The sequence below is a fragment of the Danio rerio genome, chromosome 12 (genome assembly GCF_049306965.1).
Source record: "Danio rerio strain Tuebingen ecotype United States chromosome 12, GRCz12tu, whole genome shotgun sequence".
Lineage (NCBI taxonomy): Eukaryota > Metazoa > Chordata > Actinopteri > Cypriniformes > Danionidae > Danio > Danio rerio.
Genome location: NC_133187.1, coordinates 9,176,591 through 9,202,515, shown reverse-complemented (window position 1 = coordinate 9,202,515; position 25,925 = coordinate 9,176,591). Strand labels below are relative to the sequence as shown.

The following is a 25,925-nucleotide window of genomic DNA, read 5'->3' as shown; positions in this document are numbered from 1 at the left end:
TTTAAGAGTACCCCAACAATGACCGAAGCCACAAAAATTTGAGGGTCCATTAAATGGCATAACATTTTCGGTCAATACATTTTCAGTGGCCAAAAATTCACTATATTTCTAATATCAACACACTTCTAGATTCTCATTGTTGCACATTTCTGCCAGGTGATTGGCTTTTAGATCAATACAGAGTAAAAAAGTCCAGAGCTTATCATTGTTATTGACAGAAATTGTATCGCGATTCGATATAATAGCGTTCATTGGCTCAGCTCTAGCTTGAAATAACTCAAACCCACATAAAAGCACACACATGCTTGCATTACCCCAGCAACAAGCTTTTCTCACACACGTCACGTATGTAGTATTGCCATAGCAACAAGAGCGCACACATCGTCTGCCCCTCAACAAAAGCTTTTACGTGCCACTGAGTTTTCGCACCCGTTTTTTACGTTTTCCCAGCAGTTAATTGCCCAGATATGAACGCTTCTGTTGTAAGACGTCACCATTAATGCTATAATAGCGTTATTATGGTATCTTTCTTCGTGTCATTCCAGCTCTCCGCACAATGAATCATCCTCTGAATGCGTCATCTCTGCAAAAAAAGCATTTGTAGAGCGCTGGAAGGAACATCCTGTCTCTGTGCACTCGTTCGCTGTTTACACCTCTGACTGATGCAAGCATTGTGTCAGTTCCCCACGCTGCCCACTGCCATGGCAACACTCCGTCCTGCATCTTCACTCGCCAGTCTATCATGCCAACAATGTATTTTTAACACGGATCACTTCATATAGCTACTATTGAGATGCGTGGCTTCATTATTTCAATAAAAATAGGTTGTGATTTTGTGTTAGGCAGGGTAATATGGCGTATTTGTGTTTGCCCTTGCATGTTTTGACCATTTCAATTGTCAGAAATGACTGAAACATCATTCGGAATCAATTTAAAGCACTTTTTAGTCCTAAAATACTTCTTAGGAAGCAAAATTGGTCAAATTGTTGGTAAAAGAATCTATTCCGTGCTTATATTAAGGCTTACATCCAAGATTTTGACTCTACATGATCGAACAGGTCTTATTCGTCACACAAGTGGTGTAAATTTGGCTCGTCTCACCTTGACACGTGCTTTGGACTCTAGTCATGAATTTTCAAAGGACACAGTGACAGTAACGCAGGAGCCGTGCTCTTCAGAGAGGGACAGATCAGGAACACGTCTGCCCTTTGTGTGCACAAAGACAGAGGAAAAGAGCAACGGAGAGAGGCATGTGAAGGAAGCAGTGGAATGCTAATAGGAGCACTCAGTCATGTGGAGCGGGACAGTAATGGGACTTCATTCATTCTTAATGAACACATTGTTAATTTCACTGACGTACAGTAACGGCCCGAGCTGCTCTGTCTATGATGACTAGACTAGATATTGATTTGGATTTCGCACATTAGAGAATCTTATATTTTTAATAACATCATATACTGTATGTCTTTGTTTTAAACATGCTTTATAAATGCAGCAAACATGTGCAGTGTGGAAGCATTTGAAATGTCCAAGATAGAAAATTGTTACATGACCAAGAGACTGTTTAGAGTGTTTTTACTAATGAGATGATGCATGCCTACTGTAATTGCGAAATGACCTTAAACAATAACTAAGGGCGTACTCACACTATGCATAGTTGCCTTGAACCAGCCCGAAGCACGCTTGTCCCCCCTCCCATTTCCCCATCAGCCCGCACTCAACATTGCATTCGCGCCTCAGCATACCAACGTCATCGATGATGCACTGTTTAGTAAGAAGCGCTTTCGTTCAGCGCAGTGGAGATTTCTTTACTTATATTGTTTGAGTCGTTTGGGATGCAGTGACACACAGTCAAATATTTCGCTGAACAGATCAGCCACTTTTGACGCTCATAAACAATCATGTCCTCGTCAAGTCCTTGTGCTGCAGGTATTAGGAGGTTTGTTAAAGGTGCAGCTGTGGTGCAGTGAAGGGTTTGCATCTTTAATCTACTCCAGTTTGCGTCTATTGAAATCCATATGAAACAGTCCCTTAAAAGTCAAGTCTCATCTTCAGTTTCGAGCTCAGGCATGCTTTGCACTCACACTACAAGCATATTGAGCCCAAGTGAACCGCGCTCTGGCACACCTCTTCCAAACGGGCCAGGGCCGGCCAAGTGAACTGTGCCTTAAGCCTGGTTTATACTTCTGCGTCAGGCGACCGGCGTAACCCACGGTGCAGGCAACGCGCGTGGCTGTGCATTTATACTTCTGCGCGCTGTCTCTGTCGGTCTGCATTAACACTTCCGAAACGCTAGTTGGCAGTGAGGTGTAAATGTTCCTCTGTGTCGAGTTTCTTCTCTTCTGTTTTGCTTTTCCTGAACACTTCCGGGATGTACAAGTGGCTCAAACTCGCTCATTTTAAGGCAGGAACCGGCGGACGTGCAACAACTTTAACTATGAGGTAAACACAAAACAAAACTTTCAATCCGGAGCTCCTTCACGGGACTCCACACTTGTAAACAATCGCTCGCGCCATTCGCGCGGCTCTCGGTCCCGCCCAGACTCGTCAGCGCTACCAAGCCGACCAATCACAGAGCTTACGCTACGCGTCGTTGCGACGTGTAGTTACATTTTTTGAGAGGTGCACGTCAGTGCCGGCGATGGCCACGGCGAAGGGCTATGCGTCAGCGCCGTAGCATACGCCGACGTTTGACGCAGAAGTATAAATCAGCCTTGAGCCTGATTCAGAGCACTCACACTTCTCAAACGATCCAGGATAGCATAGTGTGAGTGTGCCCTAAGTGCACTACAGAATGTTACGTTTTCAAATGCATGGGCAAACTGCATGTGTTTTTGAAGTGCTGCATTAGACTGGCACACACTGGACACACACAGCTTGTTTAGACAGGATTCAAAATCCATAACCTAATGGCGAGTTCTGCGGTAGTGTTTTGTTGCTGCTTTGTTTATCCAAGATGGATTGGCAACAGGGAGTTTCACACTGCATGACTTTACAATAGGAAGAATCACCGACAACTTTGTCCAAACTACATCTCACAACCAAATACGCGCGAGAAGTGACATGGAAACAACGTGAGGTCACGTAGTATATCTTTTGTTTTTCACTACATAATGAGAAAGAAGCCTTTAGTGGGGTAGAAAATGTACTCATTTTCCTCACCTGGCTTTTAAAAGGAGTTAGCAATTTTTCCTCAACTTTTATCGTATTCAACCTGGTTGTGGTATTGCTCAGATGACATGTCAAACAGACACAGATGATCCTGTCAAATTTAAACTAGTTATTTCTCAATTTTTTGGGTTCCAATAAAATTAAAAATGAGCGCTTTTAACTCCTACCTCAGCCTCCAGCTTACCTGCAGATACCCACACTAGCGTATGCTGCTCTCTCATTGGCTGTAGGTGATCGCCGGGGTTATTTTCAATCAAAACACATTTCAATCGTCGACAGGTCCAGATATTTAGCATGCCAAATATCTACAGGCTAGCGACTCATTGGTAATTTTCTCAGGTCGGGTTTTGATAATACACACTGTGTGATTGTTACTCACCTGAACGAGCACCCCAATTTCTCAAAACCTGTCGCTGAGTCAAAATCGGGGCTAAAATCATGCAGTCTGAAGGCGTTAACAAATTACACTATTAAATTTTTGGCCCTGGGGTTACACAGATTTTGCTCCACATGTAAATGCATTCATGTCTGCTTATTATAGGTGGATAAATTAATGTAATGTGATTAATCTCACATTTTAAATGTAAAGTCTGTGAATTGCAATTAGTTCAACTTGCACTTAGAAACACCCTTAAAAGAATCTGATGTAAGGTATAGGGTTGGGCGATGTTGACCAATTTGGCATCGTACAATGTCTAATGTGTAACATCGCAATGGCATCGTCTTCATTGGCGGGGGTGGGGGTGGTTGTTAAATATCAGATGTAAAGCGCTGAAGATGAGAGAATGAAAATAACACTGACAGATTTAACTAAAGTTACTAATAATGGCACATCTTATTAGTGATCATGTGCTGAATGGTAATCCGCCATTATAACTTTTCCAAGAGTGGATGAAAGACTTCCAGTGTTTCAAGTCCGCTATGAAAATGATTAAAGCCATTCACTGTAAAGTCTGTGGGACGGTGTTTGCAGGTTACATCGTTTGCCATGGAATCAACACATTTTAAGCGTGAGAGGTGCTGTATAATCCTTCATTTAATCCTCACAATGCTGTCATCCGTGCAAGCGGCAGCTATTTGTAACATTTATCACAGCTCATAAAATGACTATTATTGCCAATATAAGATGACATGCAAATAAAAAGTTATATATCAATATAAATGTGGGGCAGGACTGTGGATCACGATAAAGTTTGTCGGCCATCGGCAATGTCCGATGGCATCGTCTATCGGCACAACCCCAGTAAGCTACATTTTTTATTTCTGACCCTAGGTTATTTTCACAATCTTATTTGCTCTTGAGTACTTTTAGGCTACGTTTTAGTCATGGTTTAGGTACTATTTTAGAACTGGCACTTTTTACTCAGACTACATTTTTTTGGGGAGTAATGGAACTTGTACTTTAATATGAGCTTTCAGCACTCTTTCCACCATTTATTTGACAATACTTTGTGTCAGAGTTTCTGGCTTGTCACTGCATATAAAAGTCTTGCTATGATTGTTCAGATCAAAAGCTCATTTTTGGACAGAGAGTAAAAGGCTGTAAAATCACATTTACCTTTGCTCAGCAAAGTTTGTCAGGCTTAAGAATCCTGGAATTTTATGAGAGGTTGAAAGAATTCCCCAACTCATTAGTTTTCATCAGCTCATTAGATGGGTGTGTCAGACACGGGAGATAATATTGGGGGTAATCCAAGAACATGGTTGGGAATCACCAAACTACATAATTGCAGTGTTCTAGTTTTATTTATTAATATTCCATCAGTGAATGCCCATGAAACAGGTTTGATTGTTATCTTTTAATTTCCAGTTTATATATAAAGCACTAACCAACAGTTTAATAGCTGTCAGAAGTAATTGCACAATCGGAGGAAGCATTCTATGACCGTATTTATACCACCTCTGTCTCTAGCCCGTGTGAAATCCCGGTCTCATCCGATCAGCATCAGCTTGTCAACAAACACAGATGGTGCGCAGACATGGATTCTGGACCTCATTAGGAATCACGGTGTCATTTTACGAGAAGCGCCCTATGGCACATTCTTATGGGTCTGCAAAGTACCGAATCGTGGTATTTATTCAGTGGCAGACACAATTTAGAACGGCAAATATGAATGAAACATGTCACACGGACGATCTGAACAAGATGTCTCTGAAACGTGATTCCTATGGAGAGCCAGGAACACTTCTGAGCAGCTGTTGGACGGAGAGACTGTTTGTGGGAAACATGGAGACGGAGGCTGGAGAAAGAGTTGGAGCACCACGCCCCAGCCTTGTTCCCAGGCTCCATTCTGCTGGACGGAGAGCAAGAGAGAGGGGAAGGAAGCTGTTTTTATCTGGGTCAGAGTTTGGATCTGGAAGCACTTTCCTATTCCCCCTGTGCCGAGCACCACCCTGCTTTCGCAGTGTCTTCCACCGCAGCGCCATGTGGAAAATCCTGGAACATATTGCTGTTAAAGTGATGGATGGCAGCCCGGTGCAGAATGGGGGTGGGGGGATGGAAAGAAAAGTGCATCTGCTCCGTCCTTCACCAAGGGGGTGTGTGTGAGAGATGAGATTACAGCTCCTGCTGAAGGTGCTTGACCAGACTTCAGGAATGAGCTCACGTCTCGCTCTCTGATTTAAATCTCATTGTCCTTATTCACATTCATTTGATAATGCTTTACATTCCTGCTAGAATCCTGATTGGAAACATTTGGAAATTCAATATATTTTAAAAGCTCATTCTCATTGTTAAGTGGAAGACCCAGGAAAAAAACCGGGCTGTCCTAACAGATTCTGTTCTTGGATGCCACCGAGAGAGAAGTGCCCCGTGAAACCTGCAGGGCAATAAATAAATAATGTGTCCTGCAAGGCTCTCGCTTTAAAATAGAAGCTGGAGAGAAGGCGTGTGTATGTGTGTGTGAGTAATGTGATGGTTGTCACTAGGGAGAGTAGGATGTAGCAGTTTACTTTCACCTAGGATTAGGCACACTGATGATGCAATCCTATCTTATTAAGACAAACTACTGCAACACTTACGCTGCGTTCCAGACAGCTCGGAATTAGGATTTATTTTCTGCTTCCTACCTAGAAATAGCATCTGAAACACTGCTTGAACAATGCATCGAAGTCGGGGGTAAGACATTTCACTTCTGTAATTCCCAGCTCTTACCATGTTTAGAACAAGGCATTAGTTTACAAGTAAAGCCATGAGATGCATCATGTTTGCTCTTTCCTGTTGTGTGTGAGCATACCATAGAGTTAATATAAGTTGGCCCTCGGTAACCTTTGGTTTGACCCACCATCCCATCTGAAAAGAGAGGGAGAACGGAAATTATATATATATTATTAAGAAGCTCCAAAAAAAAAAACTAAAATTTAAATGATTCAATTAAATGTTGTAAATAAATCAGACTTTTAAAATGTAAATACTGTCAGGTGACAGATGCACAAGACATCGGCGAGCAAATCAAGGAAAGGCAGGAGCAGCTCGATTGGTGTAATCAGCATTGAACTCCATTGTGTTATAAATGGGATTGTTTATGTTTTTACTGTAAAATGTTCATTATAAAAGGTTTAAAAATGATTCTCCATCATTAATTAATATGTTTTTAAGCAAAGTTTTTTTTTGTTGTTATTTTTAAATATTAGCAAATTTATTAAGAAATTACCCATGGCAAATTTAATATCATATGGTTTTGTACATTTAGCTTTTTGCTTGAGTCCTCAGTCAAGTATGGTTTTTGGTTCTTTTTAAGAAAAACTTTGGGCACCCCTGCAAAGAATGATGTATTATTTCTGCTAGTTGAACCACTTCACGTGCTAGCTGGCTAATATTTTTTTATTATTTACTGCTGTTTTGAATTTGTTAGTGACTTGGTTTTATTTATTTATGTTTTTTAGTTTTTAAGGGTTCTAAAATAAAATGAGCAGTTCATATGTTTGCAAAAATGTTAAAATATAAAACAAATTTATATTTATCAAACATATTTATATTTATTGGTTAACATATCGACTGTCTGCCTCCAAATTAACTTATCGCTTATTGGTATCAGTCAAAAATTCCATATTGGTGCATCCATAAGTTTACATGGACTAGAAATAGAACTATCAAAATAATTTTATATAAATATAAAATGTGCACAAATGTAGAATAGGGTCCCATTGAAATACCTAAGATTTTGACATGTGCTGTCATTCACCAGCACTCTCACCAAAGCAGCATAGGCTTTTGTTTACACTGTAATGTATGTATGTATGTACGTATATGTGTGTGTGTGTGTGTGGTAGCAGCGGGGTATTTCCAGGGCTCAGTTCATGTGTTCATCAGGCCTGCTGTGTGATTGTGTAAATAACTAGAGCTCCTGTCAGCCCCCCAATCCCCCACCCCCCTTCTCGACTCCTCATCACCATTAACAATTAATGGAAGTGCAGGGCGGATATCCCTCTCACCCTTCCAGACCGTGACACACAGACACACACACACATCTGCTTGACTGCTGGGCTCCTGCGAAGCGGAAATGTATGGGTTGCTGTGCATGAGGAGGTGTGAGAACCTTCCTGTGCTTGTTTCAGATTCTGTGGGTCACTGGCCTTCATCAGATCCTTCAAATCTCTCTGCGACAGGAAGCGTTTAGTAGTGATTGGAAAGCGTATTACTGTTGTTTGCACTAAGGCTAGGGGTTTGTTTGGATTATTAACCTTACACTTTTCTACCACTTTTAACGTTTTTTGCTAAACATAAACGACACCTCAGAATTGTCATTTTAAGTGACGGGACTTGCGATTAATCCTAGATTTACATATAGGGGTGTAACAGATCACCGTTGATCCGTGATTTGTACAGATCACAACCCATGGTGGTTCGGCACACACGTGACACACAGATTAGGCTAATACATTTTTATATTTGAAGATTAACTCTAAACTTGGAACAATCGCAATGATCGTGTCATTCAAATCACATGTATGAAAGCATTTAGGCATTTCTGTAGTGTTATGATGACAGAAGAAGTTGTGGTAAGTTATTTGAGATGTTGTGGGTTTCTTAGGTTATTAAAGATGTTTTGTCACTGCTTGTTTAGCCTGCATTAATGCATTTAGTGTAAGCTGCACGAATTAATCATTAAAAGGTCGGGATCTGAACACCCACACAACATAAATTAATAATGATTATTATTGCATATGTTTACTAATCTTTTGAATCGCTGCATTCAAATCTGTGTTTGAAAAATGCAAAAATCAAGAAAGAGATTCAGTCTTTAGTCTTTTGAGTTAGTTAGAATTTTACAAACAGTCCAATAGTCCAACAGTCCAAAAAGTATTGGGATAACAGTTTAAGGTTTATGGTAAAGATTAAAATCACCGTCATATTCATTTAACTCGACGCGTAAAAATGTGACTATAGATCCGTGACTAAAAAACCATAATGTGATCCAAACCATAAGATTTGTGATGCGTTACACCACTACTTACAACTAATCTCAGAAGAGATGTGTTCTCATGTTTCATAGCACATGGTTGTGGTCACATTTGTAAAATCGGATGGAAATTTTTCATAGAGGTCACTTTCAAACCAAGCGCCATTATGTGAGTCAATAGGATGAATTTTTGTGATCTACCTGGAGATTATTTTCCCTCTCACTTGAAACTTTAGATTTTGCCTATTCCTCTTGAAAAGAGTGGAACTGAGCAATTTTAAATGTGGCTTAATCTCAGTTTGTTTTGTTTTACAACATTTACCTTTATTTTGCAATAATTACCAAAAAAATGGCTTCTCGGGGGATTCGTTACAGCTAAACTGTTACAATTTTTGCACTGTGTTCTTGTAGTTTTGAATGTGTTATGCTAACCTTTTTATGTTTTTGTGTTTCTTATAGGATGAAGTGGACAGTTTAAGTCCTGTTCTCAGGGACTATCCACATCTCCATGAAGAAGTGAAAGCCTGGGTGAAAGACCAAAAAGTTCAGGAAATTTTTATGCAAGGTAAGATGTTTACATTTCTTCAGTTGCTCTAACATCCCAATTCAAATGGGGTGTCAGCGTCAACGCTTCCCATTCACTTTGAATAGGTAAACAGTTGTGGATTCTTCGGCGCTGCTTCAACCATGTTGCTAGCTGCAGAAGTTGGGAATTTTTTAACATTTCAAGCGCCAATGGAAGCGTCAGCCAATCAGATCACTTTATCCAAACACTCTCAGAATGTAGCCTAATGCGAACTAATTTCATTGGCTGATGCTGCTATGACGATCGCGTCAGTCCTAACTTCAGACACATCCTCCGTCAAACATTGACGCTGAAGCCCTGTGTGAATCGGGAGTAAATGAGCAGTATAATTGATAATTAAAGGCTCTTCCTCTTTTTTTTTTAAATCTTGTGTCATTTAGATTACATCATCAGTAATGTGAGCCTACCATTGTGTGATTTAACTTAAATATGATCCTTTTGACTTAATTTGTGATAAAATTATTCACTTGTTGTTCAATTGATTACTTGCTTTGGGATTAAATTGTTGAACAACAAAATATTTATTGTGCACTATGTATTTAGGTTGTAGTGCTAATTGTAATAATGGCAAATAACAATAGATTTAAAAAAAGAAATGTTGCCATTGTGATGTTGGCTTGACCTTCAGCCTCCATTTCCTGCTCACAAGGTTTCAGCAAGGGAATAATCTTTCCCAAACTGACTGCCAGCTCACATTCAGTTCTCACTCCTTTCTGCTACAGAATGCAAAGTTTTTGGCATCCAAAATGAAAAAAGTCCCTTCCTTTTCACTTGGACGTGTGTCACATCACAGAAGTAATATGAGTGCCGAAAAGTCAACAACAAATCCCGATGTGGTTTGTAAATATGGCAGACCGCTTGATGTACCTGACTAGTTCAGGCAGAGGTTGTTGTTGTGGTCTTGGCAGAAGGTCTTGTTTACAAAGTCCATAGCAAAATTCCAGGCCCACAATTAGTGATAATTGTTGAACTTGGCAGTTGACAAGGGCAGAATGGAAAGTATCCCAAAGCCAAAGGTTTTGGCGGGGAAACGAAGTACAAAAAGAAAAGAAAATTTTTATGTTTTGTGGGGGTTTTTTGCCGACGTCGTCTCTTGGTCTTTGTGTACATGTAAGCGCATGTATGGGTGATGCATCCTGGGTTGACAAATCATCTTTATATATTTAAATCAATCTTTTTAATTATATTTTTCATCCTATAGCTAGGGCTGGGCGATTTTTCCAATTTTTTCGATTAATTCGAATTTACGTTTTAAGACGATTTAATTTTGAATCAAATCGAGAAATCGCGATTTTTAAAAAATATATATATATATTAAATACATTATAATGGCACCAATGTGCTTTGGTCCACTCTCTGTATGAAGCAGAAAGCACACCAGAAGCGCCTCTCGGCGACGGGCTGCGCAGCACCACGCAGCGCCATGGATTTTAGAATTCTAAACAGGTTTCTATACACACACCGGCGCAGCCCAGCCATGATTCACGAAGCAGTTCATATTTCAGCCAGCCCACAGAGCCCCATCTGATTAGTTTCATGTTAAATATCATGCGAATGTGCGCGTTTGGTGTGTGATAGTTTAAACTGTCATGTGCGGCCCGTGTCATGGCGCTTCTGGTGTGCGACCTGCTTGATTGCCTGTTAAAGCGTGAAGTCATGTAGGATTTTACTTGTTGCACGTCGGTGTGGATTGTCAAGACATACCCTCATCAAGTCGATAAACTCGATCTCAACATGTATGAAGGACGTAAAAGACTGCCATGTGAAAAACCGCGCCGATCTTTTGAACACGAGTAGAGGTGAGGGACTGTAGCAGTGAAAATGAAAGTACCCGCCCCCATGACGTCATTTAGCGGACCTAGTTGAAAACCAGACAGATCAGGCAGCATAATACAGAGAGTGGAGCAAAGCGCATACAATGATCGATATTTAAAAGGGGGAAAGAAGAAAAATAGATTAAATGTATTATTTTATATTAGACACACATCTGATTCTTGTATTTGCTCCTGCTATACGTCCACAACTTCACACATTGGGTTAAATTAGGCTTTACAGTTTCCATGTTCAGTCCTTTTCTTCCATTGTATCTTTTTAAGAAAAAGGCAGCAGCATTACAACCTGTCATTCAATCAGAAGACAAAGTCAAAGCCGAGCTGACAGCCAATCTTTCCTAGGCTCAGCAAAACTTGCAAAAAATACCTCTGTGTTCCTGCAACTGCAATATTTACACTAATATTTCTTATTCAAATCTTCAGCAACGCTATTTAACTCGTGAATTTGTTTTACATTTATTTACTCCTTGACCGATTTTTGTATGACATGGCCATTAAACATACAATGTTCCTTAACCAGATGGTTTTTTAAATTACTTATAAAGAGAATGTTACTTCAGTCTTGTTGTTGTAAGGTTTTGAGAAGACTAGTGACACAATAAAAAAAAAATCAAAATCATGAATAGGTCAAACTTTATAAAAAACCTAGATTTTTTTTTTCCCATATCGCCCAGCCTTACCTATAGCAATACTTGCAATGTAGATTGTGTGAGAGCAGCTTTACATAGATTAGAAAATTATACATAAAATAAAACCATTACCAAATTTTAGATTGAAGAACATATCCGCTAAAGTTGTGCCGCTACTTATTTGAATAGAGAAAATATTCATTTATGACCACTTTTTAATATAACACATTAAAGTGAATTTTATATAAAATGATTGTGTACACACATCAGGACATGCTGCATCACAGACACCAATATTTGAACAATTTATAAAAAATCAATCACTTTCTGGTAATCGGGTATTAGCCATTGATATATATTGGGATCGGGATTTTTAAAAGTATTACCGTGCTTTGTAAACATTTATTATTATCATTTGTTGAGTCTTCTCATACAGTTTGATTGAGCGCTTGGCCCCGAAAGCCGCTTCGCGTGATATCACACTTCACAAACAGATTTAGCATATCCAATTTAGCAGATTTAGCAAATTCTGGTGTAGTTCTAACCAGCATAGAAATCTCCAATCTCCAATCAAGCAACCCAGAGGCAGCAGTAGCAAAGAACCAAAACTCCACTAGTTGACAGAGGTGGAGAACAAACATGGGAGAAACGACGCTCCAGTTCTCCTCTGGCCAACAGGGTTGTTGTATGGACAAGGACAGTGAAGGGTTAGCTGTTGTAGCAGGGCATATGAGCAATGTTCAGGAGTAATTAATAGGAATGACCTGCCCCACACTAATGAGCTCCAGTCAGTTTGGACACCTGCCAGCGCTCACTGCAGCTAACAGCATATCACAGATACAAGGATTGAAGTGTCGTTCTCTGATTTAAAGATCACCCAGAATGAACAGAAGGAAAGCTTTGCGGAATGCTCTCATTGTTTTTACAGCGACGGTAGACAGAGTCAGCTCAAAAAAAAAAAAAAAAAAAGAACACACACCAAAAATTTGTCTACAGAACAACAGCGGTAGAATAGAATTGAAAAAAGCAAGAAAGAAAAAAAGAAAGAAAGGACAAGATCTCGGATACAAGCAGCTAAAAATTACTAATGGATAGGGTGAGGAGCTCTGACACTCAGGGGGAGCTTGGAGTAGAGCTGCTGCTCCTCCACATAGATAGAAGCTGAGCTGGCTTGGGCATCTGTTTCGGATGCGTCCTGGACGAATACCTTGGGAGGTGTTGCTGGAGGGACTATGTCTCTCAGCTGGCCTGGGAATGCCTCGGGATCCCCACGGAGAAGCTGGAGGAAGTGTCTGGGGAGCAGGAAGTCTGGGGTTCCCTCCTAAGACCAAGTGGTGATCGCTGCAGAGCCATTTGGGCGAGCTGAGCTCCAGTGAGGGGGAGCTTGAGCTTGAGCTCCACCTTTTTTGCACTTCTTCTATGAGTGATGTCACTGGGGGTAGGGTTAGGGGTGGGGTTGGTGTACGCATTAAAACAGCTTACAGGAGGCAGAGCGAGAGCTCATGCTCCCCCTCACTGTAGCTCAGCTCTACTCAAATGGCTCTGCAGCGAGCACCCTCTCCCTAAGACTGCTGCCCCCGTGACCCGGCCCTGGTGGCAGAAAATGAATGAATGAATGAAAAAAGAAAGAAAAAAGTATGCTCTCTCTATATATTTTTTTATATGCATTTCATCTTTTCTGGTTCCTTGTGTCTCCAGGTCCCTATTCATTGAATGGCTACCGCGTACGAGTTTACAGACAGGACTCAGCCACCCAGTGGTTCACGGGCATCATCACCCACCACGATCTTTTCAGTCGCACTATGGTTGTCATGAATGACCAGGTACATTTAACATCATGTCTTAGTTGTGTTCATTTTACAGTAGGCATTGTAAAATAATATAATATAAAAAGTATGTTGGGAAAAAAATGATAGGAAGTCAAAATGTAGCATTACCTCAAATGTTTTTATAAAGTGTCTACTACATGGTAAACATACTAAGGACAAAAAGTGTCATTTTAATAAAGGGATATTTTACCCCAAAAATGGGAATTTACTATCCCTCAAGTGTGGTTCCAAAACTGTTTGTGTTTTTTTTTTTTTTGTCTTTTTCACACAACTGGTAGACATTGACTACCATAGTAGAAAAAAAACTACTATGGAAGTCAATGGCTATTAGTTCCATATATGAGCAATATCACACGAGCTGCAGTGCAATATTGCTGGATATTTGCACTGGTGGGAGGCGTGCGTTGGCTCAAGGCCGCAGACCGAGTGCCTTAGAACTCCCTACCAGTGACAATATACAGCCATATCACACTGCTACTCGTGTAATATTGCATTTATACAACAGTTCGGCGGCATAATCATGTATAAAAAAAGAAAATCGAACACAGATCCTTTTGTAAGAGTACCCTAAATGTAAATACCTTAAGTAAGTATCCTTTTGTACTTTCTTATGCCATTCATTTGCATCTACAACTGATGTCAGAACAGCAGAAACCTTTGCTAATTCACAAACGTTACTTTAGAGCTAGCATTTGAATTATTCTCTAGCGTAATGTCTAAAGTGATGACAAAAAAGGTGATTTTGCTCACATTTTAGGATTATAAGGCTGAATGGCATGAAATGCCATCAGTCTACAGAGATTTCCTAGTATTTCTCTGTTGCAATCGTGAGGCCACAATAATTAACACAAAAAAAGCCAAAGCAAAGCAAACACTACCAGATTACTATGGTATAAATGCAGCACTGCAAAATACAAAAGAGAGAGATCAACTTAGAATATCACTTCCCTTTTTTTTAATGACTTGATCAGCTGTGTGAAATTTATGCTGAGTTTTTCTTCCCTAAGGACTTATTATGCGGTCTCTGTTGCCATCTTGTGGCAGAACATCAACCATCTTTGCTCTGCTCAGTATGACAGGCTGATAACCACGAACATGGTGAATTATAAATATTTAATATAAGCACTATCTTTTTAAATGAACTGCAGAGTTGCAATCTAAACAACTACATTCTCACCTGAAAAAGCCTCAAAAGTACATTATGCTGTCCAGCAGCTGCTATATTTGTCAGACTGTAGAGAGTTTATTCATCTGCTGTCACTCTATGTGGGCAGAGTAATACACAAGGGTGAAGAGGCTGCACGAGTGCTGTTATTACGGGAATACTGCACGGCTTCCAGCCAAACAGATTCGAGAACCAGACAGAACTGTTGTATAAATCTATATATATTCTTGTTCTATATTTTATATATCCATAGAAAAAAAACTACTATGGAAGTTAATAGCCACCAGTTTTCTTCATAATATTTTCTTTTGTGTTTGGAACAAGTGGAGGGAGGGTAAATGATTCAAAATTTACCTTCTTTGGTGTACTATCACTTTGAGAAAGTTATTCTTAATAATTCAGTTAATCAGTTAATAATTATAATATATTTCACTTAATTTTTAAAAAAAATTACACTTATGATTTGAAAATGTGTTTGTTGCAGGTACTAGAGCCTCAGAACGTTGACCCCTTCATGGTACAGATGACCTTTCTGGATGATGTGGTCCATTCTTTACTGAAAGGAGAAAATATCGGTATCACGTCGCGACGCAGATCTCGCTCTAGCCAGAACAGCAACACTGCCCATGTGAGTGTATCCTGCATATCTCACCATGCCTATATGTGCTTTTGTTGCTTCAGTAGATGATCAGCACACCTGCTTTCCTGGATCATGTGCCAGTGTGTATTTCTGTCCTGTGCATGCTTGTCCCATTGTCTGTCTGTGCTTTCTTACTGGACAATGTGTCTGTAGCTAGCTTTGAAGTAAAGTTCCTATGTGCCTTTTTTTAGTCTTTAAGAAAATTAGAGCCTTGTAGAACACACATATCATTGCTCCCTTCATCATTAACAAGACTTCTCTGTTCCACCTTGTTTTTTTTTTCTTGTTTTGTTTTCTTTCTTCTCTGTTTCCCTGTTTTAAACATTAATTGGGGATATGCAAGCAGACCACAGGAGGGAGACCAAGCGGCTCTACAGGAATCACTCAGGTACCGGGCCGCGACCCCCTCCTCTCTCCATAGATTTAGAGCTGCTTTTAATACCACCTGCATATCCCTGTCTGTTATCATTTTTAGAAGTAATATATTGCAAGTGCTAATTTTCCAGTAAATGCTTACCTCGGTTAGAGTTTCACTATGCTTGCATGGTTTAAATGGATTTTAGGTGAAAATGTATATTAGATATAGGGATGGAAAGCATTTCTGAGAGCCATAGGAACTCTTCTTTTAAGCCTAGCTCTGTGACCACATTTTTAATGACGTGTATAGTGTAGTTGTTGCTGGAAAGGAAGTGCTTTTGATATTGGTGGTTTTTAACTTCTCTAAGAATTAAAACCAATACAAGGCTGCTCATGCTTGTGTTTGTTGTCTGTGCTCTTTTTTTGTATGTGTGCGTGCTTTTATTTCAGGGTCATTACACACGTGCCCAAGCCAACAGCCCGAGACCTGTGATGAATTCCTCTGGCTCCACACCCAAACAGGCCTCTCAGGCCCAGCAGCAACAGCAGCAGCAGCAGCAGCAGCAGCAACAACAAACCCAGCATGCTCAGCAGCAGGTATCTCAGCAACACCACCACCAGCAGCAGCAGCAGCAGCCACAGTCCTCACCAGGTCAGCAACGCGGCTCACGATCTACACGTCGAAAGGGCTCCGACAGTAGTGTTCCAGACGATGAGAAGATCAAAGATGAAAAATCAGAGAGTGGAGGAAAAGGTAAAACACTGGTCATTGTTACAATATTCATTTGTTATAGTAGATTAATGTTATTTATTTTAATTAAAAAGGGCTACACGGTGGCTCAGTGGTTAGCACGTTCACCTGACAGCAAGAAGGTTGCTAGTTCGAGTCCCAGCTTTGGTCAGATGTCCTTTCTGTGTGGAGTTTGCATGTTCTCCCTGTATACGCGTGGGTTTTCTCTGGGTGCTCCGGTTTTCCCCACAGTCCAAAGACATGCGCTACAGGTCAATTGAATAAACTAAATTGGCCATAGTACTGGGTTGCAGCTGGAAGGGCATCTGCTGTGTAAAACATATGCTAGATAAGGGACGGTTCATTCTGCTGTGGTGATCCCTGCTGAATAAAGGGAATAAGCTAAAGGAAAATTAATGAAAGAATGAATTTTAGTTAATAAATGCTTTATGTACACAAAGGCTTTTAATTTTGAAAAAGCCCAGTGAATTGTTATGTTATAAACTCACTGCAATTAAGACACAACATAAAGTGGGTCTCACACCGGACAAGAAGCACTCCATTAAATTCCATTGCTCAGCACCATTAAAATATGGAAATTTATTTTACCACAGTATTTTTTTCTACTGCGCCAACAACTAAATTACTGCTTAAATCAATTTAACGGACTATATTACATTACATTATACACTGCCTGACAAAAGTCTTGTCATCAATCCCAGTTGTAAGAGCAACAAATAATAACTTGACTTCTAGTTGATCATTTGGAAAAGTGGCAGAAGGTAGATTTTTCTATCTGTTGAACTGTATCCCAATCTTCACAAATACTGAAAAAGACCTATTGGAACCAGCATGGACTCAAGATTCTCATAGAAATCAGTCAAGTTTGGTAAAGGAACAGTCATGGTTTTGGGTTACATTCAGAATGGGTGCGTGTGAGAGTTGAAGGCAACATCAACAGCCTGAGGTATTAAGAAATTTGTGCTGCCCATTACATTACAAACCATAGGAGAGGGCAAATTCTTCAGCAGGATAGCGCTCCTTCTCATACTTCAGCCTCCACATCAAAGCTCCTGAAAGCAAAGAAGGTCAAGGTGCTCCAGGATTGGCCAGTCATGATCATATTTCGTTTTGGTAAGATGAGATTAATCTAGAGGCCTTTTCTTTTTGTGTGAGCCACTTCTGATACCAAATGATCAACTAGACTTTTGTCAGGCAGTGTACATGCCTTATTTCAGAAGTTCATCAGTGGCTGAAAAACACTTGCCACGCATATAGTCCATTGTTACTAAGACCTTTCAAGCACAGTTTTTGCCTCAATATTGAGCCAATTGTTATGCTTTCATAATACTGTGAGCTTTAAGCTCTTGACCTAACCCAACTCTTGTCCTGTACTAAACATGGTAAATATTGCAGATGCTAAATATGAAATATTTTTATTAATAATCCTTAATGGAACAAATGAAATAAAAATAACTAAAATAACTTTAATTCAGTCATATTTGAACTTAGATGAGAAATGAAACGGCAATTGCAGCTCCCCACTCAGAGGAATTAAAACATAATGAATATACTCTGGATTGATTGGATTTTCCCCTATTATGGCTTTCATGTTATACAGAGGCTATTATGCTTGGCTCAGTAGTGCTATATATTAAAGTTGACGAAATTGTTCTACTGGATAAGTTCAGTGCTTGCTTTTTGGCCAGATGGCTGTCTGGTAAAAGAACATTAAAATCCCTCCATCATAATTTCTGCAGTACAGTATTTGGCAGGGTGTTGGGTCTTTGAGAGATGAGGTGAGTGCAGCCACCGCAGTGAAATGGACATTTTAAGTGTGCATAAATTCTACCCGAGTTCCATCCATCACAGTTGTAATGCAGCACTTAAGATTCAATCAGCCTTTAACCTAAGTACAAAATGACATCATCCTTATCCGTGCTTGAATAATCATTTGGATTGAGTTTCTTTTCATTCGGCTTGTATGGATATGTATGCTGGTGGCACTCTTTGACTCTTTGTTGAAAGTTCTCCCTGACAAAGTTTTTCTTTCCTTTTTAGACTCTTCTAAAAACAAAAGCAAGCAAACAAACAAGAGGAGAAAAGCAGATGAAGAGGACAAGAAGGGCAGTCTCAAGCGGCTCAAAACAGAGGCGTCTGACCTCTCTGAGAGCAGCGACTCTGAGAACTCTAACAAGCGGAGTGTAGACTCCTCATCGGAGCACAGTTCAGAGAATGAGCTCAAATGCAAGAGCACTTCAAAAGTTCCAGAGGAGGAGGAGAAGTCACAGGGATCCAAGTCCATGGATGAGTTGAGTGTCATCAATAGGCTGTCCCCCTGGGATGAGATGCAGGATAAAAGCAGCAAGCCGATAGCTTTGGAGGTGACTCAGCTGGCAGAGAGTGAGCGGTTGGGAGAACGGAGATCTCCGCTCCCTCCTCTGGCCTCCTGTACACAGAACCAAGCCTCGGGACCAATGGAGGTCCAAAGCTGCATTGTGAAAAGCACTGTGAACACCCTCCCCAAGGACCATTATGGCACAGGGATACCTCGGACGCACACACCCAAGTGCGTGATTGATATCACAGAGGATTCCACCACGCAGCCAAGTTCAAAAGAGAACTCTGAGGCTGTATCAGCCCTATTGGCGTCACAGAAATGTGATGGCTACATCCCTGAATCCAGACATTTGGTGCTAAACACCTCCCATTTAGAGTGCAGGAGGCCGGATGGTGAGCAGCAGCAGAACTCTCGCAACATAGGCAGTAAAATCGAATTCGCCCACTCTGAGGTCATAAGGCCGGTGACATCAGTTAGTGAGTCAGCAGCCCTGGGTGAGAGAGGGAAGCTCCAGCAGCAGTACACTTCTATGGTTATTAAAAATGCCTCCGTTACGGAGGAGATCAGGAAAACCCATAAACCCAGTCCTTCCCCTGACTTGCCCAAACCTAAATCAAACTCATCCCCTGACATCCTCAAGCCCAAGTGCAATCCTTCACCTGACATCTTAAAGTCAAAAGCTCACAGCATTCATGAATCCTGCAAGCCCAAACCAAATACGTCCCCTGAGGTGTCCAAACATAAACAGCGGCATCCTGAAAACCTACCTACAACAGGCCGCTTGGCACTCAAACCTGAGCCAGACATACCCCGATCTAGTTTTAAACCTGTTCCAGCCCGTGGGGCACCATGCGAGTCCACAAAAAGCCCACTTGTTGTTGACAAAAATGAGCATTTTACAGTGTACCGGGACCCTGCATTGCTGCGGCCTGAATCAGACAGCAACCACACCGCATACCTGCACCCGCACCTGCATCCACTACACGGTTCTTCTCACGCCACCTGTCTCACTCCCACCTCACACCACCCAACTCATCTTCTCCCTTCTTCCTCCATGAGCCACTCTGTTCACCACCCACACCTGCTGCAAACCGTGCTGCCCACAATTCCACCAGGCTCCATCTTGAGCAGCCATCCCCGCCTGGACTCTTCTGGACTTGGACACTTGGCCCTAGCCCACCATCATCCCCACCCGCCACAGCAGTACCTCCAGCAGCAGCCACCCCCTTCCCTGCTTGCTCAGACACATGGAGGTGCCTCATACAACCAGCTTGGCCTCTACCCCATCATCTGGCAGTACCCAAACGGTACCCACTCCTACCCACCTGGATACAAGTGGGTACATCCGGAGAATGCTGTCAATTCAGACTCCAGCCTGAGGAGGGTATGTGTGTGTCTATCTGTTGACTAGCCCTGGCTTTTCTAATTTATATACACTGTGTATTTAAAGCAGCGTGTGTTGTGTTAAAAAGGACAAGCAATGCATGACTGAGGTTGTTTAAAGGACATATGCTTTGTCTCCTACTCCTGTCAGGGATTGTTTTGTTTTGAGCTTAACCAGAATATGCACTATAATAATTAAGTTTAGTGTGCGGGCATGTGCTAGTTTGTCATGCTTGAACAGATCTTCAAGTTTTTAAAGTTCAGACATGTTCATGGTAATTTAGTCAAATTTGACTGAGGAACAGATGTTCAGTTCAGATGGCGGCATGAAGTGTGTGTTGCCAAAGAAAATAATTGAATAGTTCTCCTATAGACCCAGAATATTTTAGGATAATGTAACTCAACTGGCATCACTTTATGTAATATGCTTTATTGTGAAAATGTGTCATCATGGAATGAGATTCTAATGCACAACACATACGTGGTCTGACTTGTCAGGAAAAGTGTTTGTTGCCCTGAGTGGATTACGACCTTCTGTTCGTTTGTGTGTGCACGTTGCAGAACACTACCAGCCCCTGGCTGCACCAGCCCACCCCTGTAACCTCAGCAGATAGCATGGGGATTTTGAGCCATGTCCCGGGAAGACCAGCCAGTGCAGATCCTCATCGATCCATTAAGATCAGCTCACACTCCAGCCCGCCGCTCTCCAAAACCCCCGGAGAACTCCACAAAGAGTGAGCACTCACACACTTAAGTCTGTCTCTGTCTGTCATTAACACACACGGTTAATCCATTCCCACAGTCCTGCAGTGCCTGGAACTGCTGCTAGCTGTTAAATACCTTGTGACCCGAGGTGGAACAAATGCCATGTGATAGGAGCACTGTATGCTCATTCAGTGACTGTGCACATAATTAAACTATTCTATTATAGCCGCCGAATGCCTGCACCCATTTGAACCACCCCATTGCAGTTACCTAATAGCTGAGTAGGAACACACTGTGATCCTAAAATAGAAGTATTGGTCCATCATCACTATATCTATTAAACATCATTTACACTAGTAGTAACACTAGTAGTATGTTGACTGCATAATGTAATGATTTTTTTGTTGTTGATTTATTTCTTTTTAAATTGTTTCTTTAGAGATCAGGAGAAGAGTGTGTTCGTGGACCCCATGCGTAGCCTGGCCAGTGCTCACCTGAAGCAAGAGCCAGACCGCAGCCGGACACCCACCAACAAGGAGCTGCACCGTCTCTACATGGAGTCCCCCCACAACAAGCAGCAGCTACCACCACGTATGCCTCAGGAGGGACCTGACCGCACCAGCAAATACAAGGAGGAGAACCGCCGCATCCTACTGGAGAGCATTGAAATGGCCCCCTTCACCGCCAAGATTCGTGCTGGGGAGGCTGAGCATGAGCCCTTTCCACGTCCTATTTCCTCCCAGCCCAAAAGCCACGAGAAAGAGACAGAGCACTCTATGGCTGATCTGTACAAGTACAAACACTCTGTATCTCAGTCTCTCCCTCAAACCAACTACTTTACTACCCTGTCAAATAGTGTTGTTAATGAACCACCACGACTTTTTCAATCCAAAGATCTTAATCCGTACTTTGACAAGGCACCCCCGACCTCTAGCCCCCTGTCTTTGGGCTCGTATAACCCTAGTCATACCAAGTCTTTGTCCAAGCCTCCACCTCTCATTAAGCATCAGCCAGAGGGAGAGGGACTGATGGGCAAGATCTCTGAACAGCTCAGTCAACAAGCACCCATACACTCACTCGGTACCTCAGTGGTGACAGTCAGCGATCGCTGTAGCCCTGCCATCTCTCCCTCCAATCAGCCTAAGGGTATGCCAGCCTTGCGTAGAGCGCCAGTCTTTACTCCGCCCACCCAGCAGGCGCTTGACCGCAAGGAGGGGGGCTACGGTCGACTTTCCCCACCTACACTCACCCCCATCCAGCCCGTGAGTCAGGCAGGGAAAGTGTCAGAACAACAGAAGCCGCCCACCCTGCTCCCAGAGCTCAGGGATGAAAAAAGCGGAGCCGAGCTGGGCTCGGCAGACTCCTGGCGGACTGGCGGGGAAGCAAAGAGCCATGAGAAAGTGGCCTGGCATTCAGAGAATAGCCAAGGGAAGCCACAGGCAGCCATGGCATCTGTTATTGTTCGCCCTTCTACTTGCATAAAATACGACGGCTCGCCAGGTCCTAAGATGGCCTCCAAAGAGCAACTTGGTGGCAGATTGTTTCCTGGACGCACTCAGGCGGACTGCCTGAAAGTGGCAGAGAACAGGGAATCTGGGAGAGTCATCCTACCAAACACAAATTTGGAGGATCCCAGTGATCAGTACAACAAAAACCTGATTAGAGCATCACCGGGTGTCATTCCCAGCTCAGTGGCAGTTGTGGCCAATTCTGTGTGCAGCACTAAGACTAATGAAGCCATTGCTGCTGCCAGCGGCACATTTAGCACGCAGAGCCACAATGGACCAGATATGTCCTTTTCCATCTCTGCCACTAGTGTTAGTAAGAGACTGGAGAGCTCTCCTATCAATAGCCGTCCTCCCTCTATTGTTGAGTCACAGAAGGGAGGTTCGAGAACCACCTCCCCTAGTGGCCTGCCTCAGGCCTGCTCCGCTGGCACCCCACAGGCCTACTCAAGAAATTTTGTTCACCTAAAGAAGGCCAAAGCCGCTCTGGCTGCTGCACAGTCTCGTGGCTCCAGCAGCGCTTCTGAAAGTGAGAGCGGTAGCGTCAGATCCTCTCAGGACTCACCCACAATTGCCCAGGAGAATTCCACGCCCAGCAATCCTCCCAGCAAAGCCAGCCCGTTGCCCAATGGACAGGCAGCGCAGGTGTGCCAGTCTAACTACCACAAACTCAAGAAAGCCTGGCTCACACGACACTCAGAGGAGGACAAAAACACAAACAAACCTGAAAAGGGTGGCAATGCCATTTCTGAGCTAATTAAGCCATGTTCTGTCAACCTGATTGCCCCCGCATCCGGCGATGTTGATATGGGCAAGGACAGCAAAGGACAAGAGGACAAGCTGTCCCAGGAGGACAGAAAGACACGCCGTACCCCCAAGCGTCCATATGAATCGTGTTCAGAGAGTGGCGATGACTCAGACTCCAGCGAGAGCAAGCTGGAGCAAAGGACTAAACGGCAACCCAAGCCCACTTACAAAAAAAAGCAGAACGACATGCAGAAAAGGAAGGGAGACAATGAGAAGGAGGAGGACGAGGTTAAACCCAATGGTATTTTCCGGAGTGCCAAGGAAAAAACCAAACTCAAGCTGGCCAGTACTAGTAAGTGCACCACAGTTCACATCACTGTTTGAAAATGCATTATTAGTACAATATTTGTGCATTTTTCGAGTTTTAAGCTTTCTTGCTGGTACCTAGGTTAAAAATAATGTTAACTAAAAGCTAACCAAAAGCTCTTTAGACATTTTAAATTGCTGTTGTATTGTGGGTAAAATGCAGCTTTGGTTATGTTTTGGTAATTAAGTCTAATAGTAAGTATGTAATTGCAAATTCAATGCTGATGAATGCTAATGTAATCCAAGTTTTATCAATATCAGCAAAAATTGTTGACCTCCAAAATTCCCAAATGCTATTTCAGGGCTTGAAATTAACCTTTTTGCTTGGTAGCACCGGTGCTCCTAACTTTAAAAATTTAGGGGCATCAGCCAAAATCTAGTCGCACCCACCAATTATAAGCACTGTTACTTCAAATGTTATACAAATATATGTATTGCATTTGAAATCAATAGTAATCAAACTATCAAGCAAAAAAATATATGCAAGCGTGAGGAAAATATGTCTCAACGAAATCCCGTTATCACAAGAAAATAGATTTTTATAACAGAACTGAGTGAGCAAAAGGTACACGGATCGCTCACCGGCCCTGCACGCACAGCTTGACATGAATGACTCTGTTAACGATATAACTGTACTGTTTTCACTAGTGCTGTCTGATATTGCACTGATGTTTTTGACAAATACTGTACCTTATTATATGCATACGTCATGTTAATTGCAATACCGGTCTTTTCGTGAGTAGCGATATTAGCTTACTAAGTGCAAGCCCATTTGCGATGGTTTACGTGGTGTTAAATTTGACATATAGCTGCCACTTACACAGCGGACAGTATCTGGCGATTATATGAAGCATTAAACAATACCTCTCGTGCTAGATGTGGCAAACAGTTACCAGAAAATTCCATCCCACAGACTTTTCATAGCGGACTTGAAGCCAATGGAAGTCTTTTATCCACTCTTCAAAAAGTGTAGATGGTGGATTAACATTCAGCACATGATCACTACTAAGATGCGTCATTATTTGTAACTTTAGATGCCATGGTTTCTAAAACACAATCTGTCAGTCTTCATTCTCATCTTCAGCGCTTTACTGTTTTTCACGGTAGTAGCTCTCTCTGTCATCCCAAGCCAGAAGGCATTGACTGAGTGATTGACAGCTGATATTTCAGTGCTAGAACAGTGGGCCAATAAGAAGAGCGCAAAGGCGGGGCAAGCATTACAGACTTGGCTTTGTTTACTGCAGTAAGTTGACATGACAACTGTTTTAAACCATTCCTGAGCGCTGCGTTTCGCGTTTGGTGAACATTTTGCAGTAAAAATTGGTCGCACACAACAATTTTATGCACTCGCACAAATGTTCCCAAATATATAGGTTGCATAGACAAAATTTTGGCCGCATAATTTCGAGCCCTGTATTTAACACCCCTTTTTACCGTTCTGTGAATTTCTGATGCATCAAATGTGTATTGAATCTTACTGAATACTTAAATTTAGTTTAAACATATAGACAATGTTAGACAATTCACAAGTAAAATGTGTTGTAAATTCCTGTTTCATGTTGGCTTAAACTTTGGGGTTACTGGAAGGTTTGCTGTGTGTGAGAAAGAGAGTGAGGTGTGTTTGGTGAACATCTGGACAACAGCTGTGCAAATGGCTTCTCCTAGAACGCTCACATTTATGTGGAAAACATCTCCAAGAACACTTGGGCTTTTATTAGTCCTTTCTGATGATTGCTGTGTAGCAAAATGGAGCCTCTTTTTTGTAATTGCATAGCTTCTTAAGCTCTGGGTCACTAACATTACAGTAGGTCACGACTGTCGTGCTTCATAAATGTGCTTACATGCTATTACAACATAAATATTAACTCTTTACACTTTGCACAAGTATCTCACCATCTGCACCTTGTGATGATAATGAACTAATCTGAACTAATCTGATTAGCCAGGCTAATCATTTTGCACTAGTTATTCAGATAATCATTTTCATGCAGTTCATTTTTAAATAGAAAACCTAATGTAATATATGGCATGTAATTTATAGATGGCATTCCCCGGTCAGTGCTGAAGGATTGGAGAAAGGTAAAGAAGTTAAAGCAGACGGGTGAGTCCTTCCTACAGGATGATTCATGCACAGAAATTGGACCCAACTTACAGAAGTGCAGAGAGTGCCGCTCCATCCGCACCAAGAAGGGAGAAGAACCTACTCACTCACCTGTCTTCTGCCGCTTCTACCACTTCCGCCGGTGAGCATAAATCAAGAACTATTAATCCCACCATCATCAGGTTGCATGGAAATACTGATAATATGTGAAGTATAGCCAACCCAGACTGAATGTATATATGTGCATTAGCCTAATTGTTTGCGAAATGTAAAATACGTTGCTCTGGGTAAGTTTCATTGCACATTTCAGATGACAAATCTGCTAGAGGGCGCTGTCTACATTTTTGTGAACCTGAAATTCGTCACATAGGGTACATTTTGTTTTACATTTCAGATACACATCTGTCTTGTACACATTCATAACAATACAGGGCTT

The 25,925-nt window shown here is 41.8% G+C and overlaps 1 protein-coding gene across 47 annotated transcripts in view; it reads left to right on the top strand.

The window, feature by feature from the left end:
* Window positions 1-25,925, top strand: part of jmjd1cb (jumonji domain containing 1Cb) — a 229,500-nt gene that overhangs the window by 167,840 nt on the left and 35,735 nt on the right. For 17 of the 47 annotated variants that reach the window (XM_073918200.1, XM_073918198.1, XM_073918199.1 and 14 more), the window contains 9 exons: window positions 9,033-9,138; window positions 13,319-13,443; window positions 15,099-15,242; window positions 15,601-15,642; window positions 16,062-16,365; window positions 18,403-20,066; window positions 20,627-20,799; window positions 21,210-23,374; window positions 25,430-25,631. In XM_073918200.1, coding sequence (XP_073774301.1) covers window positions 9,033-9,138; window positions 13,319-13,443; window positions 15,099-15,242; window positions 15,601-15,642; window positions 16,062-16,365; window positions 18,403-20,066; window positions 20,627-20,799; window positions 21,210-23,374; window positions 25,430-25,631 — 4,925 coding nt within the window. Of the gene's footprint in view, window positions 1-9,032; window positions 9,139-13,318; window positions 13,444-15,098; window positions 15,243-15,597; window positions 15,643-16,061; window positions 16,366-18,402; window positions 20,067-20,626; window positions 20,800-21,209; window positions 23,375-25,429; window positions 25,632-25,925 lie in introns of all 47 variants that reach the window. The other 30 variants (XM_009306514.4, XM_073918201.1, XM_073918202.1 and 27 more) reach the window with 2 other exon arrangements.